This window comes from Scyliorhinus canicula, chromosome 11 (genome assembly GCF_902713615.1).
Source record: "Scyliorhinus canicula chromosome 11, sScyCan1.1, whole genome shotgun sequence".
Classification (NCBI taxonomy): Eukaryota; Metazoa; Chordata; class Chondrichthyes; order Carcharhiniformes; family Scyliorhinidae; genus Scyliorhinus; species Scyliorhinus canicula.
In genome coordinates this window covers 49,771,755-49,791,303 of record NC_052156.1, presented here as the reverse complement: position 1 = coordinate 49,791,303, position 19,549 = coordinate 49,771,755, and the positions used below count along the sequence as shown (strand labels likewise).

Below are 19,549 nucleotides of genomic sequence, written 5' to 3'. Positions count from 1 at the left end.
CATACTGGTTTTTCATTTACTAATACTACTTGCCCCCCCCCCCCCCCCCCCCCCAAGTTAATTTCTTGAATTTAAATCCAGTTGTTCTGCCTCTAGATTACTAGCCACTGTATTTGCAGAATGCGTGTGTAAATAGAAAATTAATTTTGTATCTGAGGTGGTTCTTTTTTCTTAGAAATAAGGTGACATAATCCATAGCCAAGATTCAAGGGTGCAAAGTCAAAATTTAAACATAGATTAATAAGGCCATAAACCAGAACGGAGGTTCATTTCTAGGGAATGGAACTGAAAAGTAGAAGTTTTAATTTAAATAGACCAACACTGGTATGCACAGTTCTGGTCTCTATAATAAAAGATTTCCAAACATGATACTGAACTGGTCAGAATGTACAACTTGAGTAGTCAAAGCAAATGAGGCTTGGCTTGGATGAAGTCTAGTGGGAGGAAGCCGATGTTGAACATAGCTACCATGTTTTAAGGTATAAATTCTGGTAGTTTTGAACTCCCAAGGGGGGTCACTCAGAACTAGTGCCACAAGGTAGCATAGTGGTTAGCACAATTGCTTCACAGCTCCAGGGTCCCAGGTTCGATTCCTGGCTTGGGTCACTCTGTGTGGAGTCTGCACATTCTCCCCGTGTCTGTGGGTTTCCTCCCACAGTCCAAAGATGTGGTTAGGTGGCTTGACCATGCTAAATTGCCCTTCGTGTTGGGTGGGGTTACTGGGTTATGGGGATAGGGTGGAGGTGTAGTGTTGGGTAGGGTGCTCTTTCCAAGGGCTGGTGCAGACTCGATGGGCTGAATGGCTTCCTTCTGCACTGTAAATTCTATATAAAAAGGGAGAGTTTGGTGTACAACTGAAGTGACTCACTTTCATCTGTGTTGATTACAATGAAGCATATACTACAGCTGTTAAAGCTATCCAGTTTTAGCTTCTAGGTGTGAATGGGCAGGTGGAGCAAAGTTACAGCCCAGAATGATACTGTGAAATCAGTAATAGGTTTGGCCGCTAATCATTTTGTACTAAAGGGGTATTAATAATGCATTATGATGACTTTAACAATCTTTGAGGTAAGGATCTAGCCAAGGTTTTTTATTCTTGCAGATGTTGCCTGAGGAATAATGCACATCAGAATTGTTCTTTTACCAAAAACATTCATATTAGGTGATATCTTATTCAGACTAGTTATGGAATGAAGTCGGGAGTCTGACCCATTCTACTGGCTGTGTAATGAGTCTCATCTTTTTATGATCTTGTAGTAAAGTCTGACACTTGGGGTTTAAAAAAAAAAATATCAATTTCAAGTTTCGGAATTAAGCCAGATTGTTCAGACTTAATCCGAACAAGCTTTCCCTGTACATGATTATATTTTAACATTAGAAATAATACACAGAATCAACAACTGTTATAAATAACAGTATAAATTATTTTTATTTACAGAACTTGTTACAAAACAAATAGACTATACATTTTCAAATATCGAAAGATTCTGACCCATGACATTTGTTCATGAATTATACAGCAGGCAACACAAAGTCCAGCTGATACCATAGCGACCAGGTGTGCTTGATTATGCATACTTCTGAAACTATTCACACTTTACACAGGAGGTTGCTTTTAGAACCAGGCTCAAATAATGAGCAAGAGAAAAAATGCTTTGCTATCAGGCTTACATTCACGTTTGAGATGTCTAGTGTTAAACTCTTTGTCTCTATTGCTTTTGTCTTTGCAATTGTTTAATTTCTTACATTAGATCAACCTGAATTAACAGGTGAGTGCCTGTTGTAAGACAATACCTCTCTCCTATGTTCAGAATATTCATCTCTGCTTTTCTATCTCAAAATAAATTTCATTTGAATTTGCAGTATTAGTATAGGATCCAGTTAAGGATTTTTTTTATATATAGGAAGACTTACTCCTGAAACATTGCATTTTATGACTGTATTAATCCACAGACTTTTAGGAGATACTCAGAAATCCAAGATATTTCCAATCCAAAAGGCACCATCACCTTCTAAATATAGTCAGGATGAGATTATTTACATTCTAGTATTAGATACTATGGGTCAAACTCAGAAGTACAATTATTTTAATGACTCAAGTTATACAGCAATAGTGCTTTAGACTTCTTCACTGTCAAAATTATTTAAAACTCGGTGCTTCAATGGTACAGAAATGTAAAGGCCTTTTCCTTTGCTTTTGGCTGGTGGTACAAACACACCCATGCACACATTGTATAATCCAAATTCATTTTTTTTTTTTTTTTTAACAGGTTTAAGCATAATGAGAACCCTTAAGAATCCACAGGTGGAAAAAGCAAGCTCCTAATCAAAAACCAAGCATTCAATATTTTATTAAATGCTCAATTTAAACAGTCGTTTTGAAGCAACTATCAGGCACTTTAAATTTTGACTAAAAGCTGCTAAAATGAAGTTAAAAATCAGTTTTTCAAATATTGGATTTGGGATGATTTTCTATTGAATGCAGTTGCTACACTGGGAGTTAGGCAATAAATGAGTGTTTTATTAGTGAAATAGTTGAGGCTTTCTTCTTTTCCCCTCCCCCCACTTCCAAAAAAATAAATCATTTCACTCCCAAATTCCAAAATGGACAAAAGTTTTATAAAAAGTGCCCCACAAATTTTATACTGTAGGTATTTTGTATCATTGGCTGGGCAGTGAATCTCTAAACAATAAAGGTACTTTACCTGTTATTTATTAATTCCTAAATAAATAAATACCAGATGATTTCAAAATTGTACCAAAACTGGATATAAGAAAATGACCTGTGCAAAAATACGTATTTAATATGTACAATTTTAACAAAATATGCATTCTTAAATAGGGACCGTTCCATACGTTTGTATAATCCATTAAACAAAATTCAAAATAAAAGTACAAAAATTGGGGTAAGAAAACTGAGTTACAATTGATTACTGTCCCAAAGGAACAAGTAAACTTTAGTAGAAGCCAGTCTTAAAAATATCTATTTGGGTGCAGAAGGTGTGCCATTTTATTACAGCAGAAAGGAGCAGTTTTCCTTAATAGTTTTCATAGAAGCCTTTACAACCCAAAACGGAAATGGCATTATTACTTGGTAACCAACTTAAAATTGCATATGCAACAGATGGCTTCTTTAATTGTTTTCCTGCCATTTGCCCAATGATTCCAAGAGTATATTCAACTATACACTATTTCTTAAATCTTTCTTTATAGAATTCACTACACTGTCCTCAAAAATCTATTAAAATTAATGTAACAGATTGTGTTAGTGTATGCTCACGTTCTCCATACTGTACACACATTGTTCCTTACATCTAGATTGGGGAGAAAGTGAAAGTTGCAACATTAAATTGATGGTGCAATCATTTACTTTCATCTGATTCCCCAATTTGTAGACAAATAGGGAAAATGTTGAAAAGTGCCCAAATTTTCAATAAAGTGGTCATTTAAAACATTGTTGTGGAATTCTCATCCCTGATTTTACACATACTGACATGAAAACTTACAACCGTATCCCTTCTTATTAAAATCTATTCCAGAATAGTTGCGAGTACAGATATAGTCTATTAGTGCAAAAATTGTGGACTACAGATAGGCCAAAAGGGGAGGAAGCAGCGTACACTAAAATCATTTTATTTTCTTACCATTTTCTAAAGGCAAGACCAAGCTGCAAATGCCACAAGCCCCAGTAGTTGTACCACCTTCAATGGTACAAAATTGATTAATTTAAGCAAACGTGAATGTTTTATTTATAAAGATAAAATTGTTGCATCTTTACTCCAAACATGATGCAATTTTATTTCAGCTCACCAGTCTGCTGTATTTCTAACCAGAAAGCGGTTAGAATTTACACACAATTCTTAAAATTATCACCATAAACAAAAATTCTAGCATTTGCTGGACTGTACTTCCCATTTTAGTTCCACGATTGTTTTTCTGCTCAGAAAAGCTAAGTTTTGCAGATTCAACAAAAATAAAACAGTAACTTCAAAAATAACTACCTGACACAAGTCATCGTACTTGGCAACTGTTTAGTTCAATTGTAGACACTGTACACACAAATCTAATGAAAAAATAAATACAACATATCTGCTTTGTGATACAAATTTCCAGTAGGTGCCAAGGGCCTTTGGAACAAAGATACATCCCATTAACTTAATTTGTCCTTATGCTTAGACTCATGGCAGTTCTGAATCCAAAACTGTTCAGCAATGCACCGGTCAGTGGAAAATAGTTTAAAAACTGCATCTTTGCATAAATCTCATCAGTAGTCATTCTTCTATCATCATAACTAATGTTTAATACTGATTTGAACAGTTACTGTGATCGAATTTTACCTCTATGCCCATGTCAATTCAATTTGAAATATGCCACTGTAGGTGATATTTCCACAAATTTGGCTTCAGAGCCTGTATACAGTTTTGATTCTGCTATCAACAGTACCTCGAGACCTGAGGAACAAGGGAAGTTGAGATAATTCCAAGGCCTCTTACAGTTCAGAGTGCCGGTTTAAAAACAAAAAAAGATGTCCAGTTTTTTCCAGAAGAGCATTAGTCATCAGGGTCGAGCCTTTGGCTGCAAAATAAAGAAAAGCTTATCAACCACCAAATTTATACTGTAAAAGACTGCTACCTCACGTTTTTGAAAGAAGGCAACTCTGTGTACAAAAAATTAGGATTCGTGATACTTCTCTTGGGGGTTTTAGTTTATTAGAATCACAACTTGCAACATTTACTACTTTTCCTGCAAAGCCCAAATACAAACACTATTCTGACCTGGCTAGACAATTGCAAAATATCCTGCTTTCTGGCAAGATTGTTGGTCTCAACAGAATTTTTATAAATTGATGCAATAACATGCAATATTTAAGGACAATATAAAGTATATTCAACAGCAATGGACAATAATAATCCCACTGGTCAAACACTTATGCCTATAAACCAATCACCACATTTCAATAGCAATTGAATTGGTGAATGTTTCACATAACTGCAGGTATTACTGGAAAAGGGTGCATAAAATCGTCCTTCTCCCCAACTTGCCTTAAGCATCATATTTTTGCTTTTGTTAGAGGCAAGGTGCTGAGGGGAGGCGCACACATGCTAAAATTGGGATATTTCAGTTGACATTCAAGAATCGAGTCCTCTTAATTCTGATGTATCAAGATTTGGAGGCACGTAATGAGGTGCAATTTTGTAGTGTATAAATTTGTAAACAAAATATTCTTCACAATTAGCTTTATATATCAGTTTGCTGGACAGATTAAAGAGTAAATGATAAGTTTACAATTATACATAAATAACGCACAAGTGAGCCTATAAAATTTTTGAATTACAACATTGGTGACTGAGAAAAATCTCCTTGTCGGAATCCAAGAATTTGTAGGTTGCTCCAGCAACAAATAGCAAGTATCATAAGTCTAACAAAAATTCATGAAGACAGCTTCAAGAGAAATAACATACACAATTATAATGCAAATTAATATTTATTAAACTAAGACCCAATTAATATCCATCAGGGGAAACAAAGTTTAAAACACTGCAGCTCACATTTTCATAATTTCATACCTGATGAAGAAGTGTGTTGTTGGAAAGTCCTGGTGTTCCTGGGATCACATTGGGATGTTTTGAATGAACATTGTTTACCACAGGTGATTTGGCAATTTTGTTCGATTTGTTACCACTGTTTAAGGTACTTGAACCTGGTGAGCTCTTCCGTTTTTTCCCTTCCAGTTGAGCATGTGGATGTGAAAAGCCACCATGTAAATTTACAATGTGCTCATTTGACTGATGAACAAATGGCCCTAGTGAAAGAGTGGAATCACTACTGTTCACAACCACACTCATCCGTTTTATCGATTCAGCAGGGATCCCCATTTGAAGCCCCTTTCCTGATTGGTCATGCTTGAGGCCTAAAGAGTTCATCTTGTTCGTACAATTTAGGCCAACATTGTGTGCGCTGCTATAAGATGATGAGGTGACGGGTGAGTAGTAAGAGGTCCCCAAGCTCCCAGAATTCACACAATTTTTCTTCAGAGATTCTGTGGAATGAGTGGAAGAATGTAGTGGCAGTGCAGAAATATTTTTTCTTTTCTTTCCAGAACTGCTGCTGTTATTGTTGCTACTGATGTTGCTATTACTATTACTGCTGGTAGATGATGGATCTTTAGATTTAAAAGACTTGCTGGGTTTCACTTTTTGAGGTTTATTAAATACAGGTGAAGGAACTGAAGAAAGCCCCGAAGGCATCACAGAAGTAGAAGACACGTGTCTAGATTGCATACAATAAGCAGGGTCCATGACGCCCAAGGCAGCAGGGTGAGCATTTAGAGTAGTTGCATATGGTAGCACAGATTTACTTTCAGTGGGTGACAGTGACATAAATGGAGAAGAAACAAACACTGGAGGTGCCAATGATGAGGACAATGATGTAGAGGAGATAAAACCTGCAGCACTAACACTGTAATGTGACAGTGTTGAGTTTGTGCCAGTGCTGTGTGGGTTTGACTGTGCTGATGTAGGGCTATCCACTGCAGGAGGAATCTTTCTGAAAGAAATCAAGAATATTCATTCAAAATTACTCGAATTGATTTCACACTACATTTAGGACAAAACTACAGACTTTGAAAAATTTCAATCTACAAATAACTATCCAGATACAATTTAAATTTAAGCTTCACATTTTAAGAACATAAGAACTAGGAGCAGGAGTAGGCCATCTGGCCCCCTCGAGCCTGCTCCGCCATTCAATGAGATCATGGCTGATCTTTTGTGGACTCAGCTCCACTTTCCGGCCCGAACACCATAACCCTTAATCCCTTTATTCTTCAAAAAACTATCTATCTTTACCTTAAAAACATGTAATGAAGGAGCCTCAACTGCTTCACTGGGCAAGGAATTCCATAGATTCACAACCCTTTGGGTGAAGAAGTTCCTCCTAAACTCAGTCCTAAATCTACTTCCCCTAGTTCTGCTTTCACCCGCCAGTGGAAACAACCTGCCCGCATCTATCCTATCCCCTTCATAATTTTAAATGTTTCTATAAGATCCCCCCTCATCCTTCTAAATTCCAACGAGTACAGTCCCAGTCTACTCAACCTCTCCTCATAATCCAACCCCTTCAGCTCTGGGATTAACCTAGTGAATCTCCTCTGCACACCCTCCAGTGCCAGTATGTCCTTTCTCAAGTAAGGAGACCAAAACTGAACACAATACTCCAGGTGTGGCCTCACTAACACCATATACAATTGCAACATAACCTCCCGAGTCTTAAACTCCATCCCTCTAGCAATGAAGGACAAAATTCCATTTGCCTTCTTAATCACCTGTAAACCAACTTTCTGTGACTCATGCACTAGCACACCCAGGTCTCTCGGCACAGCGGCATCCTTTAATATTTTATCGTTTAAATAATAATCCCGTTTGCTGTTATTCCTACCAAAATGGATAACCTCACATTTGTCAACATTGTATTCCATCTGCCAGACCCTAGCCCATTCACTTAACCTATCCAAATCCCTCTGCAGACTTCCAGTATCCTCTGCACTTTTCGCTTTACCACTCATCTTAGTGTCATCTGCAAACTTGGACACATTGCCCTTGGTCCCCAATTCCAAATCATCTATGTAAATTGTGAACAATTGTGGGCCCAACACGGATCCCTGAGGGACACCACTAGCTACTGATTGCCAACCAGAGAAACACCCATTAATCCCCACTCTTTGCTTTCTATTAATTAACCAATCCTCTATCCATGCTACTACTTTACCCTTAATGCCATGCATCTTTATCTTATGCAGCAACCTTTTGTGTGGCACCTTGTCAAAGGCTTTCTGGAAATCCAGATATACCACATCCATTGGCTCCTCATTATCTACTGCACTGGTAATGTCCTCAAAAAATTCCACTAAATTAGTTAGGCACGACCTGCCCTTTATGAACCCATGCTGCGTCTGCCCAATGGGACAATTTCTATCCAGATGCCTCGCAATTTCTTCCTTGATGATAGATTCCAGCATCTTCCCTACTACCGAAGTTAAGCTCACTGGCCTATAATTTCCTGCTCTCTGCCTACCTCCTTTTTTAAACAGTGGTGTCACGTTTGCTCATTTCCAATCCACCGGGACCACCCCAGAGTCTAGTGAATTTTGGTAAATCATCATTAGTGCATCTGCAATTTCCCTAGCCATCTCTTTTAGCACTCTGGGATGCATTCCATCAGGGCCAGGAGACTTGTCTACCTTTAGCCCCATTAGCTTGCCCATCACTACCTCCTTAGTGATAACAATCCTCTCAAGGTCCTCACCTGTCATAGCCTCATTTATGTCAGTCGCTGGCATGTTATTTGTGTCTTCCACTGTGAAGACCGACCCAAAAAACCTGTTCAGTTCCTCAGCTATTTCCTCATCTCCTATTATTAAAACTCCCTTCTCATCCTCTAAAGGACCAATATTTACCTTAGCCACTCTTTTTTGTTTTATATCTTTGTAAAAACTTTTACTGTCTGTTTTTATATTCTGAGCAAGTTTACTCTCATACTCTATCTTACTCTTCTTTATAGCTTTTTTAGTAGCTTTCTGTTGCCCCCTAAAGATTTCCCAGTCCTCTAGTCTCCCACCAATCTTTGCCACTTTATATGCTTTTTCCTTCAATTTGATACTCTCCCTTATTTCCTTAGATATCCACGGTCGATTTTCCCTCTTTCTACGGTCCTTCCTTTTTATTGGTATAAACCTTTGCTGAGCACTGTGAAAAATCACTTGGACGGTTCTCCACTGTTCCTCAACTGTTCCACCATAAAGTCTTTGCTCACAGTCTACCTTAGCTAGTTCTTCTCTCATCCCATTGTAATCTCCTTTGTTTAAACACAAAACACGAGTATTTGATTTTACTTTCTCAGCCTCCATCTGTATTTTAAATTCCACCATATTGTGATCGCTCCTTCCAAGAGGATCCCTAACTAGGAGATCATGAATCAATCCTGTCTCATTACACAGGACAAGATCTAGGACCGCTTGTTCCCTCGTAGGTTCCATTACATACTGTTCTAGGAAACTATCGCGGATACATTCTATAAACTCCTCCTCAAGGTTGCCTTGACCGACCTGGTTAAACCAATCAACATGTAAATTAAAATCCCCCATGATAACTGCTGTACCATTTCTACATGCATCAGTTATTTATTTGTTTATTGCCTGCCCCACCATAACGTTACTATTTGGTGGCCGATAGACTACTCCTATCAGTGACTTTTTCACCTTACTATTCCTGATTTCCACCCAAATGGATTCAACCTTATCCTCCATAGCACCGATGTCATCCCTTACTATTGCCCGGATGTCATCCTTAAATAACAGAGCAACACCACCTCCCGTACCATTTTGAGCAACATAAACAATTTTGAGTGTTGCTTAAAAAAGACATGCTGTCCAGGCTTTTCATCTTGCATTCAATCAGGACAGTTTCACTATAATGCCAACAGTAAAGGGAACAACAATTTATACTGAATGAGAAAAGCATGCTCATTGTCAAGTTGCCATGGAAAATGCACCAGGGTACAATTAACTGCCAAGCTTTTGATTATAAATCACCAAGTGGGTTTACATTGGTCATGGCAAATGCCATGGTAACCAGAGGATGGTTGCCCCAAAGTTTTTATTTACAGTTGAAAAAGATGCAATGCATGGACATGCTCTTTCTGTCCACAAAGGCCCGGGTCCTGTCTTTGAACGTATGTTCCTCCCAGCACACAAAAGTGAGCCACATTGCAGGCATGACTGATGATATTAAATTGGCTATCCGTGTAATTCCTAGCATAATTAGGATTGTTTGGAGAGTCCTGTTCAATTGTGGAATCGGGTATGGTCAGTACTTTGCTTCTGCTATTTGTGGACAGCCAAATGGATGTACCCAACGCGCTCTTGGTTTCAAAACAGGTGTGGCTTACTCAAGTGTGCTAGAAGCTACATACATTCAAACACAGGGCCCCGTCAATTGCAGACAGAAGAAACATTTCCATACATCAGCAGCACACAGTGCTAAGCACTACTGCCTCACTGCACGAAGGTCCCAGGTTCGATCCCAGTCTGGGTCACTCCATGTGGACTTTACACCTTCTTCCTGTGTTTGCGTGAGTTTCGTCCCCACAACCCAAAGATGTGCAGGGTAGGTGGATTGGCCACGCGAAATTGCCCCTTAATTGGAAAAAAATAATTGGGTGCTCAAATTTATTTAAAAAAAAGAAACATTTTCATACAAGGTGCCTTTTTCAAATAAACAAAAGCTTCGGAAACGGCCATTCCTGGTTCATTCCTCAGAGTCAACCTACCTGGTTTAAATTTAAACAAAGGTTTGGCAGTTAACTGTTCCCTGGTACATTCCCCATGTAACGCCATGAATCAGAGTCCACTTGCCAGCCAATCAGCATTCACTTCAAGCTATACAAGTTGTTCCCTTTACGATTGGTATTCTTGCACAATTGGTATTCTTGCACATATGCCCCAGTGAGTTGAGGCAAAAAGCTTTGACATGTTTTTTTTTAAAGCAGTACTACCAAATGACTATCTTCAAATTTTTGTTGAATTTTACATACTTCACTATTAAATTCTTAGTTTTTACCCCAAATTAATTTCAAATTCAGTTTCACACTTTCCCTACATTTGTACTATCTAAGTTCCCCCAGCTTCACAAACGAGAAACCTGCACTCATCTAATTCTGGCCTCTTGAGCATTGTTCCACCATAGATGGCTCTGTCTTGAACTGCCAAGGCCTTAAAGCTCTAGAATTCCCTCCTTGCATTGCTACCTCACTTTCCTTGTTTAAGACACACCTTAAAAACTGCTAATTTTCAACAACCCTTTTATCTCCTAATGTGGCTCAGATGCACATTTTGTTTTACAATGCTCCTGTGAAGCACTTTGGGATGTTTTATTATGTTAAATACTAGCTGCTGTTGGAAGATCCTCTGCCCCGTTCGTCCAGCAGGAGGTGGGCTTAGTGAGTAGTCTCATTTCACACTTTTCTTGGATCGATTTTCAGTTTAGGATCATTTGTGGCAGTAAAGCAGTGATAAGTAATAACTAAATATTTCAAAATGTTAAATGTCAGTCCTCTGCCGCCATGTCAGAAGTTTGGGAGTTTAAGTCCCACTGCAGAGACTCAAATCACATTGTTGAACCCGATACGCAAGTGCATTACTGGGAGTGCACTGCTTTTAGCTGAGATACTGAATCAAGGCCTTGCCTCCTCAGGTGAACCTAAAAGATCCCAGGGTATTATATGAAGATAAGCAGGGGAGTTTCTTCTGATGGCCCGAGCAATATTTATCCCAGAATCAACACAACATAATGAAATAGCTCGTCATTATCGTATTCCTTCGCCCTCAGCCTCCCGAACCCGAGTCCATCCTCCGTGTGCTCCATGAACCCCTTCAGCTCCTTCGCTACCCCTGTCACTCTCCCTGACTGTGGACTTGACCGGTTCAATATCCATAAGACATAGGAGCAGAATTAGGCCATTTGGCCCATCGAGCTTGCTCTGCTATTCAATCATGGCTGATGTTTCTCATCCCTATTCTCCTGCCTTCTCCCCATAACCCCTGATCCCCTTATTAATCAGGAACCTATCTAAGAGGCTGGTTTGGCTCACTGGGCTAAATCACTGGCTTTTCAAGCAAGCCAGCAGCACGGTTCGATTCCCGTACCAGCCTCCCCGGACAGGCGCCGGAATGTGGCGACTAGGGGCTTTTCACAGTAACTTCACTGAAGCCTACTCGTGACAATAAGCGATTTTCATTTTTTTCATTTTCATCTCTGTCTTAACGACGCTCAGTGATTTGGCCTCCACAGTCTTTTGTGGCAATGAGTTTCAGATTCCCCACCCTCTGGCTGAAGCAATTCTTCCCCATCTTGGTTTTAAAGGATAGTCCCTTCAGTCTGAGGCTGAGGCCTCAGGTAGTGGAAACATCTTCTCCACACCCACCCTATCCAGGCCTCAGTTTCCTGCAAGTTTCGATAAGATTCCAGCTCATCCTTCTATACTCCAACGAGTACTGACTCAGAGTCCTCAACCCATCATATGACAAGCTCTTCTTTCCAGGGATCATTCTGGTGAACCTCCTTTGGACCCTTTCCAAGACTAGCACATCCTTCCTCAGATATGGGCCTATGTGGGGCGTTGCTGCACACAAATTGCCTACCACTTTGCTCAACATTAATGCAAACTGCAAAGTGATACCCTAAGCTCATAAAAGGGGTTACATTAGTGCAGGTTCTTAAAATGAAAGTCCTTAACCATTTGTTTTATACTTACTTCCACATCTGTGAATTAAGATGCCTTTCAACCATAGAGCTAAGTGCATATCGAAAGCGGTCCCATCGCCTGTCAAAGACAAAGCAGCCTCGGCCAACCTGCCGGCTTCCAAAGGTGCAAAGCTAAATTAAAACAAAAATGTCGAGAAAAATTCTGATTGTTAATCTCAAAGAATGTAAGAATTGGAAAAAGTTTGAATTGTTGATTATGGACACTACAACTGTAATGACAAAAGAGTGGCATCGCAGTGGCGCAGTGGTTAGCACTGTTGCCTCACGGCGCTAACACCCAGGGTTCGACCCCGGCACTGGGTCACTGTCCATGTGCAGTTTGCACATTCTCCCAGTGTCCGAGTGGGTCTCACCCTCACAACCCAAAGATGTGCAGTGCAGGTGGATTGGCCATGTCAAATTGACCCTTAATTGGGAAAAAAGAGACTAATGACCAAGTCACAAACAACAAAAATACTATATTTCTGCTTAATGTGTGTCCAGTATCTGACCCAAGAATTCCTGCTTTGGGTGCAACCGGGAATTGGGTACATATTTCCATTGTTTCTACTAAACTCATCTGTATATCACAGGTAATATCTACCATCTGCACAATCAGCCAGTGTTTTGAAAGTTCTCATTAAAAATGTAGCTTGCAAAATATTTTGATTCATACAGCTGAAAACTAATTTAACTGCATTGATTTATCACTGAAAAGCATCATGAATCAGTGTCAATTCTCCAGCCGAGTTATCCAATTTTGTTACTGAAAATGGCTTAAAATAAAAGAATCATTTATAATAATAATCTTTATTAGTGTCGCAAGTAGGCTTACATTAACACTGAAGTTACTATGAAAATCCACTGGTCTGCATACTGCGGTGCCTGTTCGGGTACACCGAGAGAGAATTCAGAATATCCAATAACACGTTTTTTGGGTCCCGTGGGAGGAAACTGGAGCACCCAGAGGAAACCCATGCAGACACGGGGAGAACATGCAGACTCCACACAGACAGTGACCCAAGGCGGCAATCAAACCCAGGTCCCTGGCGCTGTGAAGCAACAGTGCTAACCACTGTGCTGCCACGTTTACTGGGGTACAATACTTTGGGTCCTCGTAAATAAAATTTTAATTAAAAAAGTTCTGAAACAAAAGAGCAAGCTTAAATTTTGGAACCGCCTTGAAAGGCTGAAAATGGGCCTGCAATTAATGGAACTTCCAATAGGGATGAATTCATGCAGGCTGCATGGCCAGTTTCTGGGTGGGCAAACTTCTAGCAATGTTCGTTAAACTAGCAATTTCATTTTGCAGCAGTTACGGCAAGTTTGGGAGAATTATGCCGAAAATACCAGCAGAAGCAAGCAGAAACTTTATCCGTCACAGAGGGATGCTAAGTGAAATGAAATGAAAATCGATTGTCACGAGTAGGCTTCAATGAAGTTACTGTGAAAAGCCCCTAGTCGCCACATTCCGGCGCCTGTCCGGGGAGGCTGGTACGGGAATCGAACCATGCTGCTGGCCTGCCATGGTCTGCTTTAAAAGCCAGCGATTTAGCCCAGTGAGCTAAACCAGCCCCAAAGTAGATTCCACAATATTTTTTTCCAATCTGCACAGATAACACATCAAAGCAAACTTTGAGTGTTTCATTCACAATTTGTTGAACTTACAGCTGCTGGTCTAGGGTGATGTCCAGAATAATGGCAGTCTAGTTTTTCTGCAGATTCCTCTTTCTCATCACATTCTCCCTCATCACTAGACAACCTGGATGCTGAGTCTGGTCCTACTAGTGAGGGTTGAGATTCGTACACCGATACAGCGTCAGTAATGGTATTGCCACTGTGCTGTAATGTACAACTGGCAGACCTTAAGAAAAAATATCAATTAATGATGTTGTTGGAATCATGGTTCCTCTCAAATAAGCCACAAGCGTGAGAAGTAGAATAAATGGCATTGAATCATGGATCATCAATTTGACAGGGTGGCACTCATTGAAGATTCATTGTACTCAATGCCTTTCCAGTACACAGGTATTCTATGTCTCAAATCTATCTGTGCCGACTATGATACTGTAATTGGAGCATTAGTTGCGTTCATGTATTTATGGTGAAAAAGAAACCGCCACTATAGTCGACTAATTTTGTCATGTTTAGCAAAACTAAAACATCAAAATGATCTTGTTTTTGAAGAGCATTACTTGCCGTAATCAGTAAGATTTCTAGAATGAGAACAAGAGATGCTTTTGTCCTGAGGTCATAATTCCACATTACTGAACACCTCTTTGCATAATCAAAATTTGTTGGCACAATGAAATATTTAATTACTGTCAATTTAATTTAGTGACACAAAACGTTTCACCTTGGGTAATTATGCATCCCATTCTTGTGTCAAATAAAAGATTCTCAAATAGAACATAGAACAGTACAGCACAGAACAGGCCCTTCGGCCCTCGATGTTGTGCCGAGCAATGATCACCCTACTCAAACCCACGTATCCACCCTATACCCGTAACCCAACAACCCCCTCCTTAACCTTACTTTTTAGGACACTACGGGCAATTTAGCATGGCCAATCCACCTAACCCGCACATCTTTGGACTGTGGGAGGAAACCGGAGCACCCGGAGGAAACCCACGCACACAGGGGGAGGACATGCAGACTCCACACAGACAGTGACCCAGCCGGGAATCGAACCTGGGACCCTGGAGCTGTGAAGCATTTATGCTAACCACCATGCTACCGTGCTGCCTGAAATTATGATTCTGTCTTTTGGTTCATCGGTACCTGAATTTATGCTGTGCAATATCCCTCCCTTTCCCACTACAGTATTATGTAGCTCCCTTTAACTGGGAAAACAAGACAGATCATTTTCAAAGTAGAGATTTGTGCACTGAAGTTTGAGAACACCCACATACATATAGAATTTAAATTTAATTCACTGTCTATTGGTTCTTTAGTGTGACCAACAACATGCTCGCTGTCTATTGGTTCTTTAGTGTGACCAACAATATGCTCATTCAAATACCAAGTTATCACGATCACTACCTGTATACTTAGAGACAAGATGATCTTTGTTGGAAAATAGGCAATAAAAATTTCTATCATTTCACTTACACAACTATTTTCATGAAGTCATGATACATTCATATTAAGTGAAACTGGAGGCAACACAATGAATCGTTGAACATTTTACACTATTCTGTAAACAACTATTAATGTGTTGCAATGTACTCGAAGAATCAGATGGCAGAAAGGAAGGTCATCAACTAGTTTCAAGATTCAGACGATTCTAAAAGTCTGTTCCAATTAACAACCATATTTTTTTTAAAAGAACAATAGAGAACTTTGTGTGCTGCACAGATTCTGTGCACTCTAAAACTGGGCAGCACACGTGGATATCACTGTGGCTTCACAGTGCCAGGGTCAATTCCCCGCTGGGCCACTGTCTGCGGAGTCTGCACGTTCTCCGCGTGTGTTTCATCCGGGTACTCTGGTTTCCTCCCGCAGTCCAAAGAGTGCAAGTTAGATGTATTGGCCATGATAAATTGCCCTGAGTGGCCAATAAGGTTAGAAGGGGTTATTGGGTTACAGGGATAGGGTGAAAGTGAGGACTTAAGTGGGTCGGCGCAAACTCGATGGGCCGAATGGCCTCCTTCTGCACTGTATGTTCTATGTTCATTACAGATTGAAAACTATAGAAAAGCAATTCACAAATAAAAGGCTCCATGCTGAAACAACCATATGTTAGCACATTTTAATTATCTGAAAATTTAAACATCTCTAGTTGTGATACTATTTTTTGCAATACTGCACTGTGGCTGGCAGAAAATAAAATTTCAACAGTGCAAGCTCTAAATTTCAAGTTTTTACTTCCGCCAGAAAAACATTGCTCGAGTTGCATGTTACACTTCTGTGCTGTACAACATCCACATTAGGAGCGCCAGGTTTGTTTGGGCATATTCCTGGATATTACATGATCTCCCAATTCCAACCACACGTCATCCAAAAATCTTTTACCCTGTCTCCAGCATATTTAGAATTAAAAAATAAAAGTTTTCAAGCAAGACTTTAAACATTTAATCCAATCCTTTTCAATCCTCAATTTCTCTCCCACGTTGCTCACGGCAACGAGGAAATTCCTGCCGGCTTTTAGACAATCTTGGATGGTCGGCAACCAGGAATCTAAACACCCAGCTACATTGACAAAGCTAGAAATTGAGCAGCATGCAGCACTGAGATCAAATGACTAGAATTCCATTATGCATTAATCACACTGCCCCAGAATGGCCACTTTTGTTTGCCTCATTATGTAAAAGTTTAGGCCCCAATAACATCCTGCAATTGTCACAAAGAGCTAAAGTTCCATTAGCTTTGTTCACATATGCTGTACAATTTTTTTTTCCCATAAGGCCACCTTCAAATTAAAAAGTCACCTGTACCTTGGAAGACTTGAATTGTGAAGTTTGGTTTTGCCAGACACCGTCGGTTTTACATCCAATGCAATATTTCCATGGGAATTCTGATGCAATTCCTGGGAAGTCTTAGATGGTGAGGGATGCGATTCCCTGAGAAGTGGTGCCTGGTGATGATGCTCAGAGATTCGATGAGATTCTTTTTCCCTGGGTTTGTTTTTGTGCTCAGCCAACAAAAGGTCAAAATGTTTCCTACGACCTGGTACTGCTCTCCGTTGGCTCAAGGAATGTGTCTGCATGTTTTCAAAAACACATGAATGCAGGCATTACAAAAATATTTGTCCTCACAAAAAATAACATTACATAGTCTTTAAATGTGTTGTAGGTCGCTGTTACTTTGCTGGGTCAAACCCCTGGAACTCCCTCCCCAACAGCACTGTGGATGTACCAACACCATATGGACTGCAGCGGTTCAAGACAATAGCTCACCACCGCTTTCTCAAGAGCAATTAGGGATGGGCAACAAATACTGGCCTAGCCAGCAAAGTCCATCCCCTTTAAAAATGAATAAAACAAAATGCATTTGCAAATATCGAATGCTCAATGAAATATAATGCATTATACATAAAGCACTGCTATTAGAAAATGAGCTGACAAATGTCCAATAAACTAAATGTGCAAAACAAACTTTGATGTGTACAAAACAATATGAAACATCTTTTCCCATGATCTACTTTCGGAATTGTTTTCCCTCAGGATTTTAATACAATTTATCTGCTACATACTTCAGGGCAGTGGAAAGAAAGAAAGATGCTCGTGTAGAAGATTTTGAACCCCTCACGTTCAGCTTCTCTTGTCGTTTCTGTACTTCCAATTAGACCTCAGCTATTACTTTATAAAATCAAACAACAGCTTGCATGAAACTTCACAAAGTCAGCTCAATTAGATTTTCCAAAATTGATTAATTAGTGGCAAATCAATCTTGTTCTCAATAGTGAGCATACAAGTCAACCATCATGAATCCTGAGCAAAAAAACAGCACAAGTCAATAGCAACCTACCTTGCATGTCAAAGATCTTGTACATGGTTTCTTGGTTTCAGGATCGACAACACCACAGTGTCTGTTTGGGTCAAACTCCCGTTCTATCATAAAATGGAAAATGTTACATGTGTATTTCAGTACGCACCTTTGTCTAGCTAATGGAGGACCATTGTTTACAGAATAACAGGCAGCAAATATGTTATCACCTGACATCCTTAAGATTAATTTTCCCACAAATACTAGCTGATAAATGGAACCTTTGTGACAGGAAATAAACCGCTGCCTTCCATGCTATCTAAAATGGCATACTGTTTCATCTTCTCGGGAACTGTCCCCTTCCCTCATTTAAAAAAAATATTTTTATTCAGTACATTTTCAATTTTGCAACATACACAAAATACAAAACTGATTTATACAATTTTCATAAAACTCCTCCCACAACCCAGTCCCATAGTTTCCTCATTTATCCAAAACCCTCCCTACCACCCTCTTCTCACCCCCCTACCTACCCCCACCCCCACCCCACCACCATTTGACAGGGCTGTCAGCCAATCCGTTGCCTTTGGCGGCGCAATGCCCTCCATCCAAGCAAAACCCACCTCCGGGCTATTGGATGTGTGACGACCAAGACTTCTTCCACTCCTGCTGTCCCTACAGGACAGTCATCCCAAAGATCATCATCCATGGGCACAATTCACTTTAACACCCAAAATCGGCAACATATTTTCAAAGAAGTCCAGAACTTGACCGACTTGGGGCAGGGTCAAAACATGTGAGCAGTTCACCAGCCTCCTTGAAAAAAACTTGCATTTATCCTCTACCCCGGAAAGAACCCACTCATCCACGCCCTGGTCATGTGCGCTCTATGCACCATTTTAAATGGAATCAAACTCAGTCTTGCACACTAGGACATAGGATTAACCCTATGCACAACCTAGCTCCACACACCCCCCCTCAAAAGCACAGCCAACTCATTTTCCAGTTAGTTCCTCCAGCGAAGCCCTCTCCCTTTACTGCCCATAAATATCTGATATCCTCCCTTCCACTATCTCATCCAGGACCAGCACCTTATCCAAAAGGGAGGGGCCGGCAACCAAAGAAATTTAAGAAGCTCCTTCATGACAAATTTCTGGATCTGTAAATATCCAAACAAAATACCCCATGGGAGCTGGAACATCTCCACCAGTTCTCCAGCCCAACGATCTGCTCTCCATGAACAAATTGCTCGACCCCAGATCTTATACGATGAATCCATCCCAGCTGGTATAAATCTATGGTTTCTACAGATCAGCACTATTAGTGACATAGATTCATGTTTATAGTGCTGTCTAAATTAGTTCCATATTTTCAAAGAAGTTGTTACCCCTTGGCCCGTAGAGTACTTGGCTGGCGAGAACAGAAGACAAGTGCCCTCAAACTCGAACCTGCACAGGAAGCCTCCTCCTTCCGCCTCAAACTGACTTGAGGCCACGACCAAAACTGCTCGCTCCCCCCCCCCCCCCCCCCCCCCCCCCCCGGACTCCCAATTCCTCAGCAGTTCCATTATTTTGCCCTCGTTAGCAAGAGGGTCTGTAATCTACAACAATAAGTCATCCACGTATCGGGAGCCTATGCTCCCTACCTCTATGCCCTTCCATGCAGCCGACAACCTCAGTGTGCCAGACAATGGCTCGATTGCCAAAGCAAACAGTAACAGGGAAAGTGGAGAACATTGCCTTTACCCCTGTACAACCAAAAGTACCACAAACTTAATGCATTGGTGCGAACGCTCACAGTGGGGGCCCTGTATAAAAGCCTAA

The 19,549-nt window shown here is 40.3% G+C and overlaps 1 protein-coding gene across 1 annotated transcript in view; it reads right to left on the bottom strand.

Annotated features, from left to right (window-relative positions):
• Positions 1 to 1,406: 1,406 nt before the first annotated feature.
• Positions 1,407 to 19,549, bottom strand: part of LOC119973077 (ataxin-7) — a 174,702-nt gene continuing 156,559 nt past the window's right edge. Inside the window, exons 6-11 of the mRNA XM_038810567.1 lie at positions 17,769 to 17,851; positions 16,736 to 17,001; positions 13,968 to 14,163; positions 12,310 to 12,431; positions 5,568 to 6,546; positions 1,407 to 4,575 (exon numbers count right to left, since the gene is read on the bottom strand). Coding sequence (XP_038666495.1) covers positions 4,558 to 4,575; positions 5,568 to 6,546; positions 12,310 to 12,431; positions 13,968 to 14,163; positions 16,736 to 17,001; positions 17,769 to 17,851 — 1,664 coding nt within the window. The 3' untranslated portion in view covers positions 1,407 to 4,557. The remainder of the gene's footprint in view (positions 4,576 to 5,567; positions 6,547 to 12,309; positions 12,432 to 13,967; positions 14,164 to 16,735; positions 17,002 to 17,768; positions 17,852 to 19,549) is intronic.